Source organism: Lissotriton vulgaris, chromosome 12 (genome assembly GCF_964263255.1).
Source record: "Lissotriton vulgaris chromosome 12, aLisVul1.2, whole genome shotgun sequence".
Lineage (NCBI taxonomy): Eukaryota > Metazoa > Chordata > Amphibia > Caudata > Salamandridae > Lissotriton > Lissotriton vulgaris.
The window spans coordinates 629,292,817-629,310,981 of NC_141700.1; the positions used below are offsets into that span (position 1 = coordinate 629,292,817).

The window sequence follows — 18,165 nt, forward strand, 5'->3', positions numbered from 1 at the left end:
ATAGTGATGGCCAATTCATTTACTGGTAAACTTGGTTAGTCCAAGGCTTCCTTGTCTGGATCCTTACTACAGTGCTGATTGGAGAGGGAATCCGGCTCTCAGCCGGTACCAGTGAATGATCCCGCCTATGTCCTGGCACTGTGTGAAGACCCTGGGAAACATGCAGGCGTGTCCAGACTTTCATCCTGCTTCTCCCCTCAGAGAAGCAGAAGGCTCACAATATCCAGTGCAAGAGGTAGCAAATGCCTCACTTCACCCACAATCTTAAATCTCTCTACGGTGTCTTGATTGGGCGTAGCTGGAGGTCCAAAGAAACACTTGAACATCACATTTCGCCACCACAAGCAGCAGCCCATCAAGAAAAAGAAAGATACCCCTGCTCTGTGTAACTTCACAACTTACTAACAGATGAACTGAGATTTCAACGTGTTTTTACTTTTTCAAACTCTGAGTCTTTGTAAAGTATGCTGATCTGTGCTCGCCCTGTGGAACCACCAGTTGTATCCACCCGTGTGTGTCATTACACAATGAGTATAGGACATAATACAAGTTGAACATTTTTGGCACTTTGTAGTAAGTTACTTCCCATCGTAACTGATATTTACCAACCTTGGAATAATGAAGCACTGAGTTCAAACCTCCAAGGTGTCAAATGTATGTTTGGCAAGTTACATGGAGATATTTGCAGCGGTCACATAACTGAGATTGTTTACTAGAATTGTAACTTGTGATCTGCCGGTAACACAAGGAATGCCACTGGAAAATCATCAACAAACGGAACCTTTTTGGATAAAATACACATCTGTGACCTACAGCACACTCCCATGCTTTCTAATCTATGTACGATTAGAGCAGTTTTATCACGACTCACACCTGTGACCAGAGAGTGTACAAATATCTCTCCAGCAATTGCAGTAAACAACAGGGTTATATGAACATTCACTCCCCTTCTCATGGTGCTGCATTTTTGGCTCCACCCCCTTCTGCCACTGCACCCCCCCATTTATTAATTTTCTGAGTATACTTATTTCATTTTCAGCACTGTCTTATTTAACATGAGGACTGCAACAGTGAAGAAGAACTATAAGCAGGTTGTACAAATTTCAACAGAGGAGGAAAGGTAAGGAGAAGAAAAACAATGAAAAATGACGCAAGGGGAGAAAAAAGAAGGGGTTAAATAATTTAGAACTGCAGAAAAAGCATGCGCAAAAAATGTGATACTGACAATCAATGTAACAAAAATACAATAACGAAGAAGAAATAAAGTGATGGGGCAAAAGAGTCAAATAACGGAGAGAAAAAAAAGAAAGTAAATGTAGGAAAGTAAGGCAATTAAATGTTTTGGGCTTCTGTTTCGGCTTTGTATATTTTGGACAAATAGTGGGGCTGTGAATGCTGACAATAAATGGAGACCCATACAGACAGTTTCACATTCTGGCAAGAGAATGCAACTATTTTAATATTCTATATAATATGCAAAAAGTTTTATATAAAATAATAAATTATGTCCAAACAATATTAAACAGTCATGGAAACGAGTCTGTTTTTATTAATGTATTTAAAAAAGGTGTTACATTTCTGGTAGTTCCACTGCTTTAATGGAAAATCTTGAAACCTCCTCGTGCCGACGACTCCTCAGAATCGAATGTGACTTACAGGTTTTCACATTGGGCACATTGGGCTAGACTACTTCAGAAATGAATACTGCCACAAGAAATGTCTAGGTCTGATAAGTACTGGAGAGCAAAACGATTTATTAAGTATCCCGCAATCGATAAATAACAAAATGACAGAAACCATAAAAAAAAGCTTTTACTTAACTCTTTAAGTTAAAAAAGTATCCGGGACTATAGTAATTTAGGATGTGGCTATAATTCAGTAAAAAACAGAATATTGCAACTATTGCCACGCCAAATCATAAGCGACAAGAAGCTATGGACAATGGTCAGCTAGATGAGTATAGACGACAAAGGACTTCTTGGACCTGTAAGACATGAGTGAAGTTGATGCATCATGTTAAGAGATGCCTAAGACACTAGCGACAAGGGTGGGCCTTCACTTCCCGCCTTGAGCCTCGGATTCCTCCTCGTCATCTTCATACATTTCACCTTCTTCTTCAGCAGTGGCGTCCTGGTACTGTTGGTACTCGGACACCAGGTCGTTCATGTTGCTCTCTGCCTCGGTGAACTCCATCTCATCCATGCCCTCGCCGGTGTACCAGTGAAGGAAGGCTTTGCGCCTGAACATGGCAGTGAATTGCTCGGAGATGCGCTTGAATAGCTCCTGGATGGCAGTACTGTTTCCGATGAAGGTGGAAGACATTTTGAGACCCCTGGGAGGGATGTCACACACTGCCACCTTCACGTTGTTCGGGATCCACTCCACAAAGTAGCTGCTATTTTTGCTCTGGATGGCCAGCATCTGTTCGTCAACTTCCTTCATGGACATGCGTCCCCGGAAGACAGTAGCGACTGTCAGGTATCGGCCATGGCGAGGATCACATGCGGCCATCATGTTCTTGGCATCAAACATCTGTTGGGTGAGTTCAGGAACAGTCAGGGCCCGGTACTGCTGGCTTCCACGGGCTGTGAGTGGGGCAAAGCCAGGCATGAAGAAGTGGAGACGAGGGAACGGGACCATATTGACTGCAAGCTTCCTAAGGTCAGCGTTGAGCTGACCAGGGAACCTCAACGAGGTAGTAACTCCGCTCATTGTGGCGGACACGAGGTGGTTCAGGTCACCATAGGTGGGGGTGGCCAGTTTGAGGGTCCGGAAGCAGATGTCATACAGGGCTTCATTATCAATGCAGTATGTCTCGTCTGTGTTCTCCACCAGTTGGTGGATGGAGAGTGTAGCGTTGTAGGGCTCCACCACAGTGTCGGACACCTTTGGCGAGGGCACAACACTGAAAGTGTTCATGATGCGGTCAGGGTACTCTTCCCTGACTTTGCTGATCAGGAGCGTGCCCATGCCAGAGCCGGTGCCGCCACCCAGGGAATGGGTCAGTTGGAATCCTTGCAGGCAGTCACAGTTCTCGCATTCTTTCCGCACCACGTCCAGGACGGAGTCCACCAGCTCGGCTCCCTCTGTGTAATGACCTTTTGCCCAGTTGTTACCAGCACCACTCTGCCCTGTGAAGTCAAGCAGAAGAAACATACAACTTTAGGACTTGAACAACATGAGTTATCTCATCAGAACAGATGAGTCCATCTAGGGCTGGAAAAAGACTTTGATTGAGGTTTCACAGCTGTACCCAGATGTCACCTTATGATCTTTAAAGTACATTACACAGCTCCCCCAACCATGTGTCTTAGATCTTTTAGTGAGTGCTCTATCAGTGAAGCAACAGAAGCTCCACCTTCCTAAGGCATCATTCTCCTACAATATATTTCAGCCCTTTCCAAAAAGAAAGACCTTGAATGCCTGATGGATATTCACTTCTTTATCGAATAATAATAACAGCTATATTTCCTGAGCAGTATATCCACTGCCATCTTTTCATGGGTCTACCTCTCCAACCGATTTTGCTAATAATTTTATTCACGTACGATGCTATCTCGTCTTCTCGCAATTTAAACTAGTTTTGCCTCCATCTTTGAAGTAATTGCCGCTGGGGCATGATCATAATTCCCTGGCAGCTAATGACCAACTCAAAAAAGGGCTAGACAGGTGTACACGGATTGAAAGGATAGAGGTTGTAATGGTCTTCTTTTAAATTTCGGAATTTTCCCACATGATTAATTTGCTCTGGTGTACCGCCCGCCTCTGATGCCAACATCATGATGGATAGAAGTGTCCTTCTGCAATTCCAGACCCCTGCAACGCCCAACTCATGAGGAGGTCTGTGTTAGTGTTTGGGTCACGTATTTCTCTGGTATCAGGTGTTTTGGACCTAGTGGGGTAGAGCTGGTCTGTGCTTAGTGAATTCTGCCTGTGATGTACCCAGTGGAAGCAAGGCTAATCCAAAACTCAATTTCTCCTATCCAGAGCCCCTCGACCCCCTCAGACGAGGAGGGCCCTGTGCTGACTAGGAGACAGGGTTTTGTGTGATGCATGTACAGGTAAATGTAATTGCGATGGGAAGTGCGGGTCTGGATTTGCTCATGGATGCATACATATACCATCTGTGTTACTGATTGATTTCCGGGACATGCCTTGTGAGGCTTGCTGTATACATAGCAGGGCGAGTGCTGGTAGGTGGCTAACGAGGGAGCATGTGACACATTTGTGTGGTCGATCTACCTCAACAGAAGGCTGTAAGTGTGACGGGAGGGAGCAAAGAGCCCAACTGCTGAGGGAAACTCAAGGCTAGTAGTAGTCCAGGAATGAAGGCCTTGTGCCTGGGGCTTTTTGTCAACCTGGGCCTCCAATAACTGACTTCAAAAGACCTGGGAAGAGAGTGCTAGCTGTGCAAAGACACAACGTCTGGGCAACACTCGAAGCCTGTACAGCCTGGTTCCACGCTGATGTGTACCGAGACCTGCTCTCTCATCCTATTTCCCATGATGCGAAGTTCATGAGATGAGGGATAGAAGGAAGAGGTTTCTATAGTACAGATTACCACAAAATGCTCTCCACCCTTATTTAAGCCAGCCCAACGTGAATCCCCCTGTTGTTACTTGGGTTACAGCTAAAACACAAGCCCTGCACCTCTGAGGGATATTACCACATTCACCTGCCCCAAACCTGGGCTGCTTCCCACCATAAAAGAGATGCCTGTGGAATTCAATGGCAGCCAAAAAAATACAGAGAGCTAGATAAGACAGGAACTAATGCTAGCAGACCCTTGAGAAAACAGACACAGCCATACCAAGAGGTGCTACTGAGGTATCATCACAAGGAAACCAGCGCATCTAGCTGTAGATACGTACCAAAAATGAAGTTGTCCGGCCTGAAGAGGTGTCCGAAGGCCCCGGATCGTACACTGTCCATGGTTCCAGGCTCCAGGTCCACCAGGATTGCTCGAGGGACATACTTGTGAGCTGCAGGGAAAAGGAATGTGTTACACCAATGTGTACTTTTAAGGAGGGAGATGTGTCTATGTGTGCACAGGAAACTCTGCACTGGCACAGAACTATGAAGGGTGATCTACAAGGATTTGCAAACAGATGCAATGATGGATGAGCGCCTGCCTATAAATACCCGGGTACTCTCAGAAGTAAATACATCGCTGACGCGAAAGACATGTAGGACGAATGCGCAGGATGGTCCCTACTATGTAAGTGGGAACCTAAACAAGGGGCAATGTTATTGGTTTAAAAGCAGACATAAGCTGCACTGTCTTTACTTATCGCTTGTTAATGCCGCTAATTTAACACAACTTTACCAGCAGGTAAAGGGCAGAGCGGAACCCCATGGAATTCCACAGAGTTTTTATGCAACATCGTGGAATTCCGCGTAGTGCAACTCCATGAACTCTGCCCACCCCTAGGGACACTTCTGTAGGCCAGGGAGGGTGAGGCGCATGATTGGGGGTTAAGACAGGTGAGATGCATCTTTAGGGACCAGGCCAGGTGAGGAGCATCTTTAGGGACCAGGGCAAGTGAGGAGCATCTTTAGGGACCAGGGCAAGTGAGGAGCATCTTTAGGGACCAGGGCAAGTGAGGAGTATCTTTAGGGACCAGGCCAAGTGAGGAGCATCTTTAGGGACCAGGCCAAGTGAGGAGCATCTTTAGGGACCAGGCCAAGCGAGGAGCATCTTTAGAGACCAGGGCAAGTGAGGAGCATCTTTAGGGACCAGGCCAAGTGAGGAGCATCTTTAGGGACCAGGCCAAGCGAGGAGCATCTTTAGGGACCAGGGCAAGTGAGGAGCATCTTTAGGGACCAGGGCAAGTGAGGAGCATCTTTAGGGACCAGGCCAAGTGAGGAGCACCTTAAGGGACCAGGGCAAGTGAGGAGCATCTTTAGGGACCAGGGCAAGTGAGGAGCATCTTTAGGGACCAGGGCAAGTGAGGAGCATCTTTAGGGACCAGGCCAAGTGAGGAGCATCTTTAGGGACCAGGCCAAGCGAGGAGCATCTTTAGGGACCAGGGCAAGTGAGGAGCATCTTTAGGGACCAGGCCAAGTGAGGAGCATCTTTAGGGACCAGGCCAAGTGAGGAGCACCTTAAGGGACCAGGGCAAGTGAGGAGCATCTTTAGGGACCAGGGCAAGTGAGGAGCATCTTTAGGGACCAGGCCAAGTGAGGAGCATCTTTAGGGACCAGGGCAAGTGAGGAGCATCTTTAGGGACCAGGGCAAGTGAGGAGCATCTTTAGGGACCAGGGCAAATGAGGAGCATCTTTAGGGACCAGGGCAAGTGAGGAGCATCTTTAGGGACCAGGGCAAGTGAGGAGCATCTTTAGGGACCAGGGCAAGTGAGGAGCATCTTTAGGGACCAGGGCAAGTGAGGAGCGCTGTTGTGAGCGAGAATAGGTGAAGAGCCCTGTAGTGGGTCAGAGTACGTGGAAAAAGTCTTTGTGGCGCACTTTTAAGGGCCAGGGCCGGTTAGTAGCACCTCTGGCAGCAGGGAATGAGGATGACCTTTGGGAACCAGGGCAAGCGAGGAGCGCCTTGGAGTGTCAGGGCAGGTGAGGCACCTCTATTCGGGCCAGGAAGACGAAGAGCACTTCGGTACTGGAAGGAGGGGTGAGCTCCACATCACACAGACAGAACAGGTGTGAGGCAGGCTGGAGGCCCCAGGAAGAGCGTCAACGGACGGTACTCACAGGAGGCCTCGTTGTAGTACACGCTGATCCTTTCCAGCTGCAGGTCGGAGTCTCCTACGTAGTTTCCGCTGGGATCTATTCCGTGCTCGTCACTGATCACCTCCCAGAACTGAGGAGCAAAACAAAAAGATACAAAGAGTCATGAAAGGGCACACATACTCGAGGCACATATCTGAATGGGCGAGCTTGACTGCAGGGAGGGGTGTGGGGGTGTCTGCTGAGCACACGAGGATCAGTAGCGTAGGTTCAGTCGCGTAGCCAGTGTGCCATGGACCTTAGAACTAGGAAGGAAATGGGCCCCTTCTCTGCTGTTTGAATTATAAAATACAGCAGTACTCGGGGTTAAGCAGTGCTTTAAATGGGAAAAAATAAGTGCAGGTACTCATGGATATGAGCTAGAGGTGTGGTGAGTGGGTGGGGCTAAAGGCAACCCATGATGATACTTTATAGCTTCTATACCGTTGCAGCACATGCGAAAACACATGAGAAATGCGTTTATATTTTTTAAAAAACAAAAACAGGTTAACTCATTACACAGAATGGACACCAAACGCGATGACATGTTAACATTTCCTTGTTTTGAATATTTGCAGATTTTTAATGCCATACTGTTGTTTGCTGTTGTTTAGCATAAAACGATATATTCTCAAGGAGCACACACTAAGAAACAAGCAGACATGCACACACAAAGCATCCCACACATCTCCTTTAAATTACCTCCTTAGAGTGTCCCAATTCTCTCCCTCTTTCTCTCGCTTGTCTCTCTCACAAAGACATGCACACACAAGCAGACAAACACCCAGACATGTGCAGAAACTCCCACAAAAGACTTAGGTGGGGTTAAAGCCATTTTAAACTCCTTACTTGCCATGGCTATCTTAATTACTGCTGTCAGTGGACTGCTTTGATTTCTGTGTTTGCACAAATACACACAATAGTAAGAATGTGATTGACAGCACAGGGCCTGAATGGACCATGGTCTGTGAAACAAAGTGTGATGGTGAAGACCCGGACATTATGCAAACGAGCCCATGCTGAATAGTTCAGTTGGGGCTCAGCTCAGGGCTACAGAAGCACCTTGGCTGTCAGAGGCAGGTTCCACTCTGGCAGGCTAGGGCTCACAAGCACTAGAAGCCAGTGAGCCTACCGTTCATGAGTACTTGTACTCACCTCCGCAGTGGAGAACTGCCAGTACTCAGAGTGATAGAAATAAGAAGTTCATGTACTCAGTACTTATAAGTAATGGCCCATTAAAATCACTGGGGTTCAGTGGGCCCCTGAGGCCTCTGGGCCCCGGTGCCACTGCACCACTGGAAGCTTCGCCCATGACAAGATCATCTTGCGGATGTATGCTGCTATATGCAGGCTCCAGCAGCGGCCTATCCATATGGGCTGAGGAGCCATAACCCCGACCATTTTCCAGGCAAGAGGAGTGTCTGTCGGGCTGAACAAAGCCAGCTTGACAGACAATCATAGTTCAGGTCAGGCTATATGTTCAGGCCCCAGGCTGCTTGAGCTTAACTTTGCCAGGCTGAGCATTTCACAGCCCTGTGGGCATGGCCACCTCAGCGTGGCAAAAGTGCCTCGAGGTACTCGTCCTTGTGACCAGGGGGAGTGTCACAGATTGCCTCGGACCTGGGTGCTTCAGTTTTAAGCCCTGGAGTGCCCTTAAGTGCCCAGTGACACCTCATCACAGAGTGAGGTGGGGTTCAGCATTATCCCTGACCCCATCCCACTCTGTGACTGCTGCCTTCCCTCATTGGCTGACCTAAGTCACAACCCTCCCGGGACCTCCAAGGCTTTCCTCTCGGAGAGTTGTTAATATAAGCTTTATGTATTTTTTATGTTTGGTGCGTGCGTGTATGTATGAATGTATGGGTATTTGTTAGTGAGTGTTGTGAATGGGTGTGGGTCCATGTGTTAATGCATAGGTGTGATAGAGGTGCATGTGTCTTCCCCCGCCCCAATCTCTGGTAATATTACCAGCCGCCACTGTCAGGCTCTCTACGACGGGAGCTTGAGTCTGAAAGCAGGCATAGCCCTTGGAAGATTGTCCCATCCCCAGGTAAACGTATTGCCTGCTGGGAGGAAATGCTACTGTGCCCACCATTTTCCCCAGTGACCGCAGCCCCACCCCAATCTAGCTACGTAGCAAATAAATATTTTCCTTTTCCTGCTCTGAGAGCAGTGGGGCAATGCTCCCTTACGTAAGAGCCGCCCCTGCTTCCAAACATTTCCCATTTAGAACAACCTCTCCCATACCTTCAGAGTAAGATGTCCCAACCCCATCTGAAGCCTTCACTTCAGCAACTACCCCTTGTCTCTGGATCTGTGAGCTGCGGCAGCCCATGCCCCAAATCTGGACTCAACATCCTTTGAAAGTAGGGGTTCTCCATTAGAAAAAAAGCTTATCTTCAGAGACCCCCTAGAAACTCGTGTGCTCCAAGAAGAGACGATAGTACTGGGGTTGAAGAAGGACAGTGCCTAGTGAAGAGAGTCAGACTGCTGCGAGGACAGCTCATCCATACCACTTTTTAATGAGAAGACACCGAATTCTTACTTAACAAGCATAATCCTTTCCCATACTAATATAATGTTGGCCTTTTATAACCTGGGTTCCACAAAAAAACTCTTTCTTCTGCAGGCCTCTTTCGTATTTGCCTAATGTTGTAAGAATATACTTGAATATATATAATTAAAGATGAGTATGTCGTTCACTGGAAAACATAGTTAAAAACTTCTGTGTAAACACAAAAGAAAATGGGACCGTCATTTAACTATATTTTAGGAATTGTGTAGCTTTGCATCAAAAATTTGCAGATGTATGCAATTTGTAAAGTGCTCTGACATCGACTTTGATTTGGCCCTCCTCTACCACTACCCCACTCTCTGACTGATCCCAAATCTTTCTGCCTACTATGGACTCCCAAACATCTTTCTAGGCTCTTCCCTCTTTTCTATCCAACCCATCCAAGTATCAGGTGCACATGTCCACCACTGCCAATAACCACCCACATCTTCCAACTCAATTAATCCATCTCTATTCAAAACAATAGAGTAAAAACATGAGATCGCAAGACCACAAACTCGACAAGTTTACCACAACTATTACGACAAGGAGAAAGGGAATGACACATTACTAATCTATTACCTATTTACATCTATCCTTGAGCTCTGGAGTAGTTTGCACCAAAGAGGAGTGGGAGTCTCCATTTGAGCAAGCCATGATGTTGAAGAGAAATGGTTTGGTGGAAAGGAATTGCCGTTTGTGCTGAACCGGATTAGTTCTTTCAAAAGGAGCAATATAAAGTGTAGAAGCCTGAAAATTCTATGTGAAGGAACTACCCCTAATGCAGAAGAAGGGAATAACTCTTTCTAAAGGAGCTAGCCAAGGATCTGAAGAATGATAGCTCTATACAAAATAACTAATCAAGGTGTGGAAGAATACAAGTTCTATGCAAAGGAGCTATCCGTGGTGCTGAATAGCTCCTTTCAAAGCAGACAGCTTTGGTGCTAATGAGCAATAGTTGAGTGTCAACGAGCAAGCCTTGGTGCTGACCTACACGAGCCATCTCAAGTTCTGACAAGTGAGAGTTCTGTGTAAAGGAGATATCCATGATGCAGAACGAGAAAATTATTTCCAAAGGAGCTATCCAATGTGCTAAAGAGTAACAGATCAGAGTAAAAGACCTACCCTTGGTGTGTGCTGAAGGTTCTATATGAAGGAGCTAGCCAAGGTTCTAAACAAGGGCTTTTTCTGCAGAAAGGAGCTGGCCAAGGTGCTGAAGAGAGAAGACTCCTTCCAGTGGAGCTGGCCATGGTGCTGAAGAGGGAAGACTCTTTCCAGGGGAGCTGGCCAAGGTGCCGAAGAGGGATGACTCTTTCCTGAGGGGCTGGCCATGGTAAAGGTGAAGGTTTGGAGTAAAGAACTTGCCCTGGTGAGGAACAGGTATATATCTACCTAATCGAGCAATCTAAAATGATGACAACCGATATTTATTGGTGAAGAAGTTTGCCATGGCCCCGAAAAGTGCTAGTTCCACTCAAACGAGATAGACACTTTACTGAAACAGATAGTTCTAGCCAACGAAGCTTTAGCTCGCAAGAAAGCAGTATTATTTATTCCAAAAGGTGGGATTCCGAATTGTATTGTTTGCGGAATGTCACGAAAATACAGCTTTGCACGGAAGCCATCTTTGGCTAGACATGCTGCTGATAGTGGGAGAAAACAAAGCTTGTTTTCAATGCAATAGCTCAAATACATTTGGTGGTTTTTACTATGGCAGTAGCAAGTACACCAGCTAACTAAACTTCACTAAAAGAAACCAAATATCTACTGAACTGCTCCTGTTATAGATGCCCAACCATACCCTCTATGTACAACTCATGACTTCACACAAGATGACTTAGATGACAACACTGATGTCATCACAGGCGACACCATCTTTCATCCAAAATACAATGGGTTCCATTCTAGGCTGTAAACAGGAAGCAGGGACTGTCCTTGCACACTGAGAACATTGTGCGACGTTGGTGAGTCCAGGGCCCACTTTCACATCAACAATGAACATCTGTAACCATCTGCTGAACATTCTGCCCCTATAAATTCTGTCAGCATGACTTTCAACCAAGGCAATGTGTACAGGCCTTGACCAGTGGTTTCAATTCTTGGTCGGCAAACAGACCCCTGTTCTTAGCTCCTACTCCTAGTACCTGCTGGACATGGCCTGCAAGAGTGTCCAGTGGTCTCTGGGTGCAAGGACTGGACTTTTGCCACATTGTTATGTAAGACCCATCCTCTACCAGCCCAGGCATGGCCTTCAGCTTTGTCCTCTAAGCAGTACGTGCAGGCCATGCGGTACAGGCCAATGCGTAAAACTTCTTCTCCCACGCCTCACTACAGTGTTCCTTTGGCTAGTAACTTCTGGGCACAGGCCTTGGCTTTCAGTAGAACCGTCCAGGGATTGACCTTGACTCCACAGCAGCTTGCAGCTTTAATGTGGAATTCGATTAAGTGATTTGTGATGTCATCAGTGGTTGAGATTATGAGTAGTGTTTATGGTTTGGGGGAGTTTGAAATTTAAATTCCACTGGTTTTTCGGTTTTGAATTGTAACTATAGTGGGCCATCAACTACAGTTTTTTTAGGGAAATTTCAGTTACCATTTTTATAACAATAGTTATTTTTTCATTAGAGTAAAAACCCACACCTTCATGTTATCATATATTATTGCATACATTGTTTAGAGATATACTTTGAGCATATATTAATTGTATAGCCTGTTAATGTAAGTGATAGTAGTTACTCTTGCTTTCTCTTTCTTTCACTCCCTAAATCCATCCTACAGTTGATAAGCTCACACTCGGAGTCGCTTGACATAGAAGTTTTGGAAGTGGCTAACATTTATATATCCTTTTTTCTATAAAATTTATGAGAACTACACCTGCACCTCTCACCCCTTGCCACCATCATTTTATGTCTAATTTTGTTTTCAGCAGAATTATTTCACTGTTTTGTGGGTGTCCCAATATATTTTCAGGCTAATGTGGCACTTTCACAATGGTGTTGGGACGTGGGTGCCCTGTGCATGGTGTAGTCATATTCCCTTGCTCGGATTGCCCAGGGACGGCCTTAGGCATGTGCAAGCTGTGCACCAGCACAGGGCCGCCAAACCCCAGGGGCCGCCACGCCAATATATATCCTTAATATAATAATCCTCTGAGGATGGATACATATTTGCGTGGTGGCCCCTGGCAGGGATTTGGCGGCCTCCAGCTCTATTCCACTTCAAAGTTTTATTAAAACACCTTCCTGAGCTCGGGGGGCTCCGCCCTCCCCCCCCGGACCCCCTCTTCGGGGACCCTCTACCTATGCTCCCTGCCCAGGGCCGCCATGAGCCTAGAGCCGCCCCTGGAGTGCCCGCCTGTGAATATCTAGGATTCTGATTTTTGATTTTGTTTCCAACCTCACACTAATCTAGAGTGTGTCTGGGGGGCCTAGGGGTGTCCTTTGACATGAGTGAGGTCCTGGTCCTGGAGGGGCACATCAAGCATGCCCTCGTTTGTTTCACTGTGCAATACTGTCCCTGTAATGGGGTAAGCAAGTAGATTGGTGGTGGCAATCTACAGTGTTTTGTGAATCTGAACATTTTGTCAGACCTTTTAACCTGTGTTATTGGAGTAGAGGACTCTGGCCCACTCGTACCAGTATCTGTACCTATGTGCTTACCCAGGTCCTCACACTAACATCACAGCGCACGGTATGTGTGTTTGTTTTGTGTGTATCCTGTCAGGTGCATTCATTCTGTGTATGAGTGAACAAGAATGAATGAGTCCTGTGGGTTCCATTTGGAAAGGCCTGGCCTGTCCATGCATACAAGATGGAGATTATTATTATGATTATCATTTGTCAAGCGCAACGTATCATACCCGATGGGATCTCTCGCCGCAGCAGAATCAGACAACGATTAGAAAAGCAATGTCCGGTTAGAGATTGAACAGCCAGGTTTTAAAGAAGTTTTCTGAACTGAATTGAGTTGGAGCAAGTGTGAATGTGAAGCGGCAGCTTATTCTAGTGATGGAGGACCAGGAAGGAAAAGGCACAACCACCCAGTCTGGTTTTGTTTATCCATTTGGGGCATAGTAATAACTGGTCACTGGATCTAAGTAGCCGGGTGGGAGTATATGGCTGTAGTTTATTATTCAGCTAGTCTGGTCCCCTTCCTTGCAGGGTCTTAAAGCTCAGAAATAAAAGCTTAAATAGAGCCCGTTTTTTAATGAGCAGGCAGTGGAGCAGACACAATAAGGGTTGAGAAGGTGGCCGTGGAGGAAGATTTAGGGCAAGGCAAGCTGCTGTGTTCTGCACCACATGAAGCCTAGAAAAGAGGCCATCATTTCTACCAACCATTAGGGAATTACCATAATCCAGGTGGCTCACTATCAGAGCCTGAGTCAGGGTTTTCTGGCAGAAAGAGGTATCCAAGGGAACACCTTCTTACGCATGCATATCAGGCCAAAACATGTGCCCGATATGCTTTTAACATGTTCATCCATGGATAAGCCATCATCTAATAGGACACCTAGATTTTTCTTGACGAGGTTGTTTTCCGAGACAGTGGAAGTGTATTGCTGACATTCCTGAAGCTGGAAGGAGGAGACATAGACACTGAAGTAGGAGGAAATAGGAGACAGGGCTCCTTTAGATATATGATTAAGTCCTCTTGCTGATCCGTGTTGCTGATTTTTTTTCCTGAGCACTGCCATTTGAGGGAGGATGGGGTGAAGGGTGGGACTGCTGTCTCTGTTGTTTAGAGTGTGAAGGGTCCTTGAGTTGTGGCTGTTGATAACCAGGTGAAGAAAACACACACCTCTTTGAACCTCTGTTGTGAGGGCCCTAAACTGGAAACACTTTCCTGTGAGGAGCATCACTCTACACAAAGGCTGTGTCTGGAGAATAGCCTGAAGAGGACACATGAAAGAAGAAGCACCAGTTTGGAGAGTGCATATAGAGAATCCACATCCCTTATACTTTGACTGCATTGCGTAGAAGTGTTAGCTGCAGACCCACTCGTTGCTCCAGTTCCAAGTTTAATTTGACCCAGGAAGAGAGTGTGCCAGGCTGTTCTGCTGTGATCCTTAAGCGATGCCAAGACGCCTGCACCGCTGTATTGTCCTGAAATTGTGTCTGAGCAGGCTGTGCCGCTGCCATCCTGAAGTGGTGACTGAGGGCCTGGACTGTGGCACTGACCAGAAATTTGGCCAACACACTGTGCTACTGTGATCCTGAAGATGTAGCCGAGCAGACTGTGCCGCTGTGGACATGTGCTTAAGTGGACTGTGCCCCTGCAACAGACTGAAGTGTGCCTGTGCAGAGTAGCTGCTGTGACGACTGACTGCACTTTGTGATGACTGCTAACCCTGCACTGTAACCTGAGCTGGGATTGTGCTGCCTGCAGAACAGTGCCTTGAAGCAGTCCCGGGACTTCTGATGCCCCGGTTCACTACTCAACTCACCCAATGCTCAAAACAGGCTTGTGACCAGCCAGAGACCTACAATTACGCTGGAGTCTGCAAACCTGCACAGACTCTGGATAAAAGCCTCTGCTGCTGCTGCTCCCAGTGAATCTGACCCAAGTCTGAAGCTCTCACAGCCAGAGCGACCCCTCTCAGAGGAGGGAGAGCCAGGTGTGTGCTCTAAGTCCCTGCCATGCACAGTATGAAGCTCCTCAGTGATCAGATACACAAACTGTTGGGACCATTAAAAGCAACTGAGCACATGCACTCTAAGGGGGCAGGGGGTAGTACTGCACCTGTGTCTGATACCTGCAGCTGTCCACAGACTGACTTGAATCTGTGAATATTGGAGAGAGTGGGCTGAGGAAGTAAAGCAACAGATGTCAGATCCCGGAGTACAAAGGCCACAAGCCAGTAAAATGTCTGTAACTCTATGCTGTAGTTTGTAGAATTGTGTTTCCTGTGTATTAAGGTCGTTTATTTTTGAAAGACAAGAACTGGGTTGGACATTCAATGTTTTGCACTGCTGGCTGACTGTTGAGTCCTGAGCTTGAAGCACCCCCACACTAACTCCCTGAGAAGCCTGTGTCTGCTCTTCATAGCTATCCCTGACAGTCAAGTCCTGAAGGTGTTGTACTGTGCCAAATTTGCAGAGGCATAGTAGGGTGGACCCTGGGACATAAGAGGTGAATAGCCCCAGCCCCAATGGTTAAAGTGCAGTAGACCATGCTTGCCCGGTAGACCTTTGATTTGCTCTTTGCTATGTCTCACCTGTGTGCCGTTCCTTATGCTACTTAAGAGAAGTGCAAACAATGATGGATTATAAACTGTAAATGTAGGTTTTGGTGGAAATTCTAACCCAAGTAACCTATTTTTATGTTAGGCACGGATCACCTCAAGAGGTGCCTGCATTTTATGTTTTAGGAAGCCCTCGCTGTTCCCTCTTATTTTCACTTTAAGGATGAGGAAAGCAATGGGGGCCAATGATGACCTAAAATGGATGGCAAGAGATGACTAGAGGTCAGTCTTACCTTCTCCTTTTAACCTCTAAACAAATGCATGCTGTGATTTGTACGCCTGTGAAGGGTGATCCCTTAGACCCTAAACTCTGGGTTCTTGGACTCAAAACGAGATGTATGACGTTACAACGCATACATTTACAACGACCTACCATTACAACGAAACTTTTACAACGCAAAAACTATTACAACGCATGTATTTACAACGCATGTTTTTACAACGCAGGTACCTTTACAACGCATACCATTACAACGTAAGTATTTGTAAGTATATATTACTTTTTTAATTGTAAATTAATTGAAATAATATAATTTAATGTAATGTAATTTAATTTAATTTAATTTCATTTAACTAATTTAATTTAATTTAAATTTAAATTTATTTTTACCCTGTTCTCCTGTACCCCAAAAACCCAAAACTGACCCTGAACCCTAAAAATACCCCTTTACCCAAAAACTAAAAATTGACCCTGAACCCTAAAAATACCCTTTTACCCAAAAACTGAAAACTGACCCTGAACCCTAAAAATACCCCTTTACCCAAAAACCTAAAACTAACCCTGAACCCAAAAAATACCCCTTTACCCAAAACCCCAAAACTGACCCTGAACCCTAAAAATACCCCTTTACCCAAAAACTGAAAACTGACCCTGAACCCTAAAAATACCCCTTTACCCAAAAACTGAAAACTGACCCTGAACCCTAAAAATACCCCTTACCCAAAAACTGAAAACTGACCCTGAACCCTAAAAATACCCTTTTACCCAAAAACTGAAAACTGACCCTGAACCCTAAAAATACCCCTTTACCCAAAAACTGAAAACTGACCCTGAACCCTAAAAATACCCCTTTACCCAAAAACTGAAAACTGACCCTGAACCCTAAAAATACCCCTTTACCCAAAAACCCCAAACTGACCCTGAACCCTAAAAATACCCCTTTACCCAAAAACTGAAAACTGACCCTGAACCCTAAAAATACCCCTTTACCCAAAAACTGAAAACTGACCCTGAACCCTAAAAATACCCCTTACCCAAAAACTGAAAACTGACCCTGAACCCTAAAAATACCCTTTTACCCAAAAACTGACCCTGAACCCTAAAAATACCCCTTTACCCAAAAACTGAAAACTGACCCTGAACCCTAAAAATACCCCTTTACCCAAAAACTGAAAACTGACCCTGAACCCTAAAAATACCCCTTTACCCAAAAACTGAAAACTGACCCTGAACCCTAAAAATACCCCTTTACCCAAAAACTGAAAACTGACCCTGAACCCTAAAAATACCCCTTTACCCAAAAACTGAAAACTGACCCTGTACCCTAAAAATACCCTTTTACCCAAAAACTGAAAACTGACCCTGAACCCTAAAAATACCCCTTTAACCAAAAACTGAAAACTGACCCTGAACCCTAAAAATACCCTTTTACCCAAAAACTGAAAACTGACCCTGAGCCCTAAAAATACCCCTTTACCCAAAAATCTAAAACTGACCCTGAACCCTAAAAATACCCCTTTACCCAAAAACTTAAACCTGACCCTGAACCCTAAAAATACCCCTTTACCCAAAAACCCAAAACTGACCCTGAACCCTAAAAATACCCCTTACCCAAAAACTGAAAACTGACCCTGAACCCTAAAAATACCCTTTTACCCAAAAACTGAAAACTGACCCTGAACCCTAAAAATACCCCTTTACCCAAAAACTGAAAACTGACCCTGAACCCTAAAAATACCCCTTTACCCAAAAACTGAAAACTGACCCTGAACCCTAAAAATACCCCTTTACCCAAAAACCCAAAACTGACCCTGAACCCTAAAAATACCCCTTTACCCAAAAACTGAAAACTGACCCTGAACCCTAAAAATACCCCTTTACCCAAAAACTGAAAACTGACCCTGAACCCTAAAAATACCCCTTACCCAAAAACTGAAAACTGACCCTGAACCCTAAAAATACCCTTTTACCCAAAAACTGAAAACTGACCCTGAACCCTAAAAATACCCCTTTACCCAAAAACTGAAAACTGACCCTGAACCCTAAAAATACCCCTTTACCCAAAAACTGAAAACTGACCCTGAACCCTAAAAATACCCCTTTACCCAAAAACTGAAAACTGACCCTGAACCCTAAAAATACCCCTTTACCCAAAAACTGAAAACTGACCCTGAACCCTAAAAATACCCCTTTACCCAAAAACTGAAAACTGACCCTGTACCCTAAAAATACCCTTTTACCCAAAAACTGAAAACTGACCCTGAACCCTAAAAATACCCCTTTAACCAAAAACTGAAAACTGACCCTGAACCCTAAAAATACCCTTTTACCCAAAAACTGAAAACTGACCCTGAGCCCTAAAAATACCCCTTTACCCAAAAATCTAAAACTGACCCTGAACCCTAAAAATACCCCTTTACCCAAAAACTT

The 18,165-nt window shown here is 45.6% G+C and overlaps 1 protein-coding gene across 1 annotated transcript in view; it reads right to left on the bottom strand.

Annotated features, from left to right (window-relative positions):
• Positions 1-1,420: 1,420 nt before the first annotated feature.
• TUBB3 (tubulin beta 3 class III) overlaps positions 1,421-18,165 on the bottom strand; it is a 45,671-nt gene continuing 28,926 nt past the window's right edge. The window contains exons 2-4 of the mRNA XM_086945783.1: positions 6,706-6,814; positions 4,872-4,982; positions 1,421-3,131 (exon numbers count right to left, since the gene is read on the bottom strand). Coding sequence (XP_086801909.1) covers positions 2,056-3,131; positions 4,872-4,982; positions 6,706-6,814 — 1,296 coding nt within the window. The 3' untranslated portion in view covers positions 1,421-2,055. The remainder of the gene's footprint in view (positions 3,132-4,871; positions 4,983-6,705; positions 6,815-18,165) is intronic.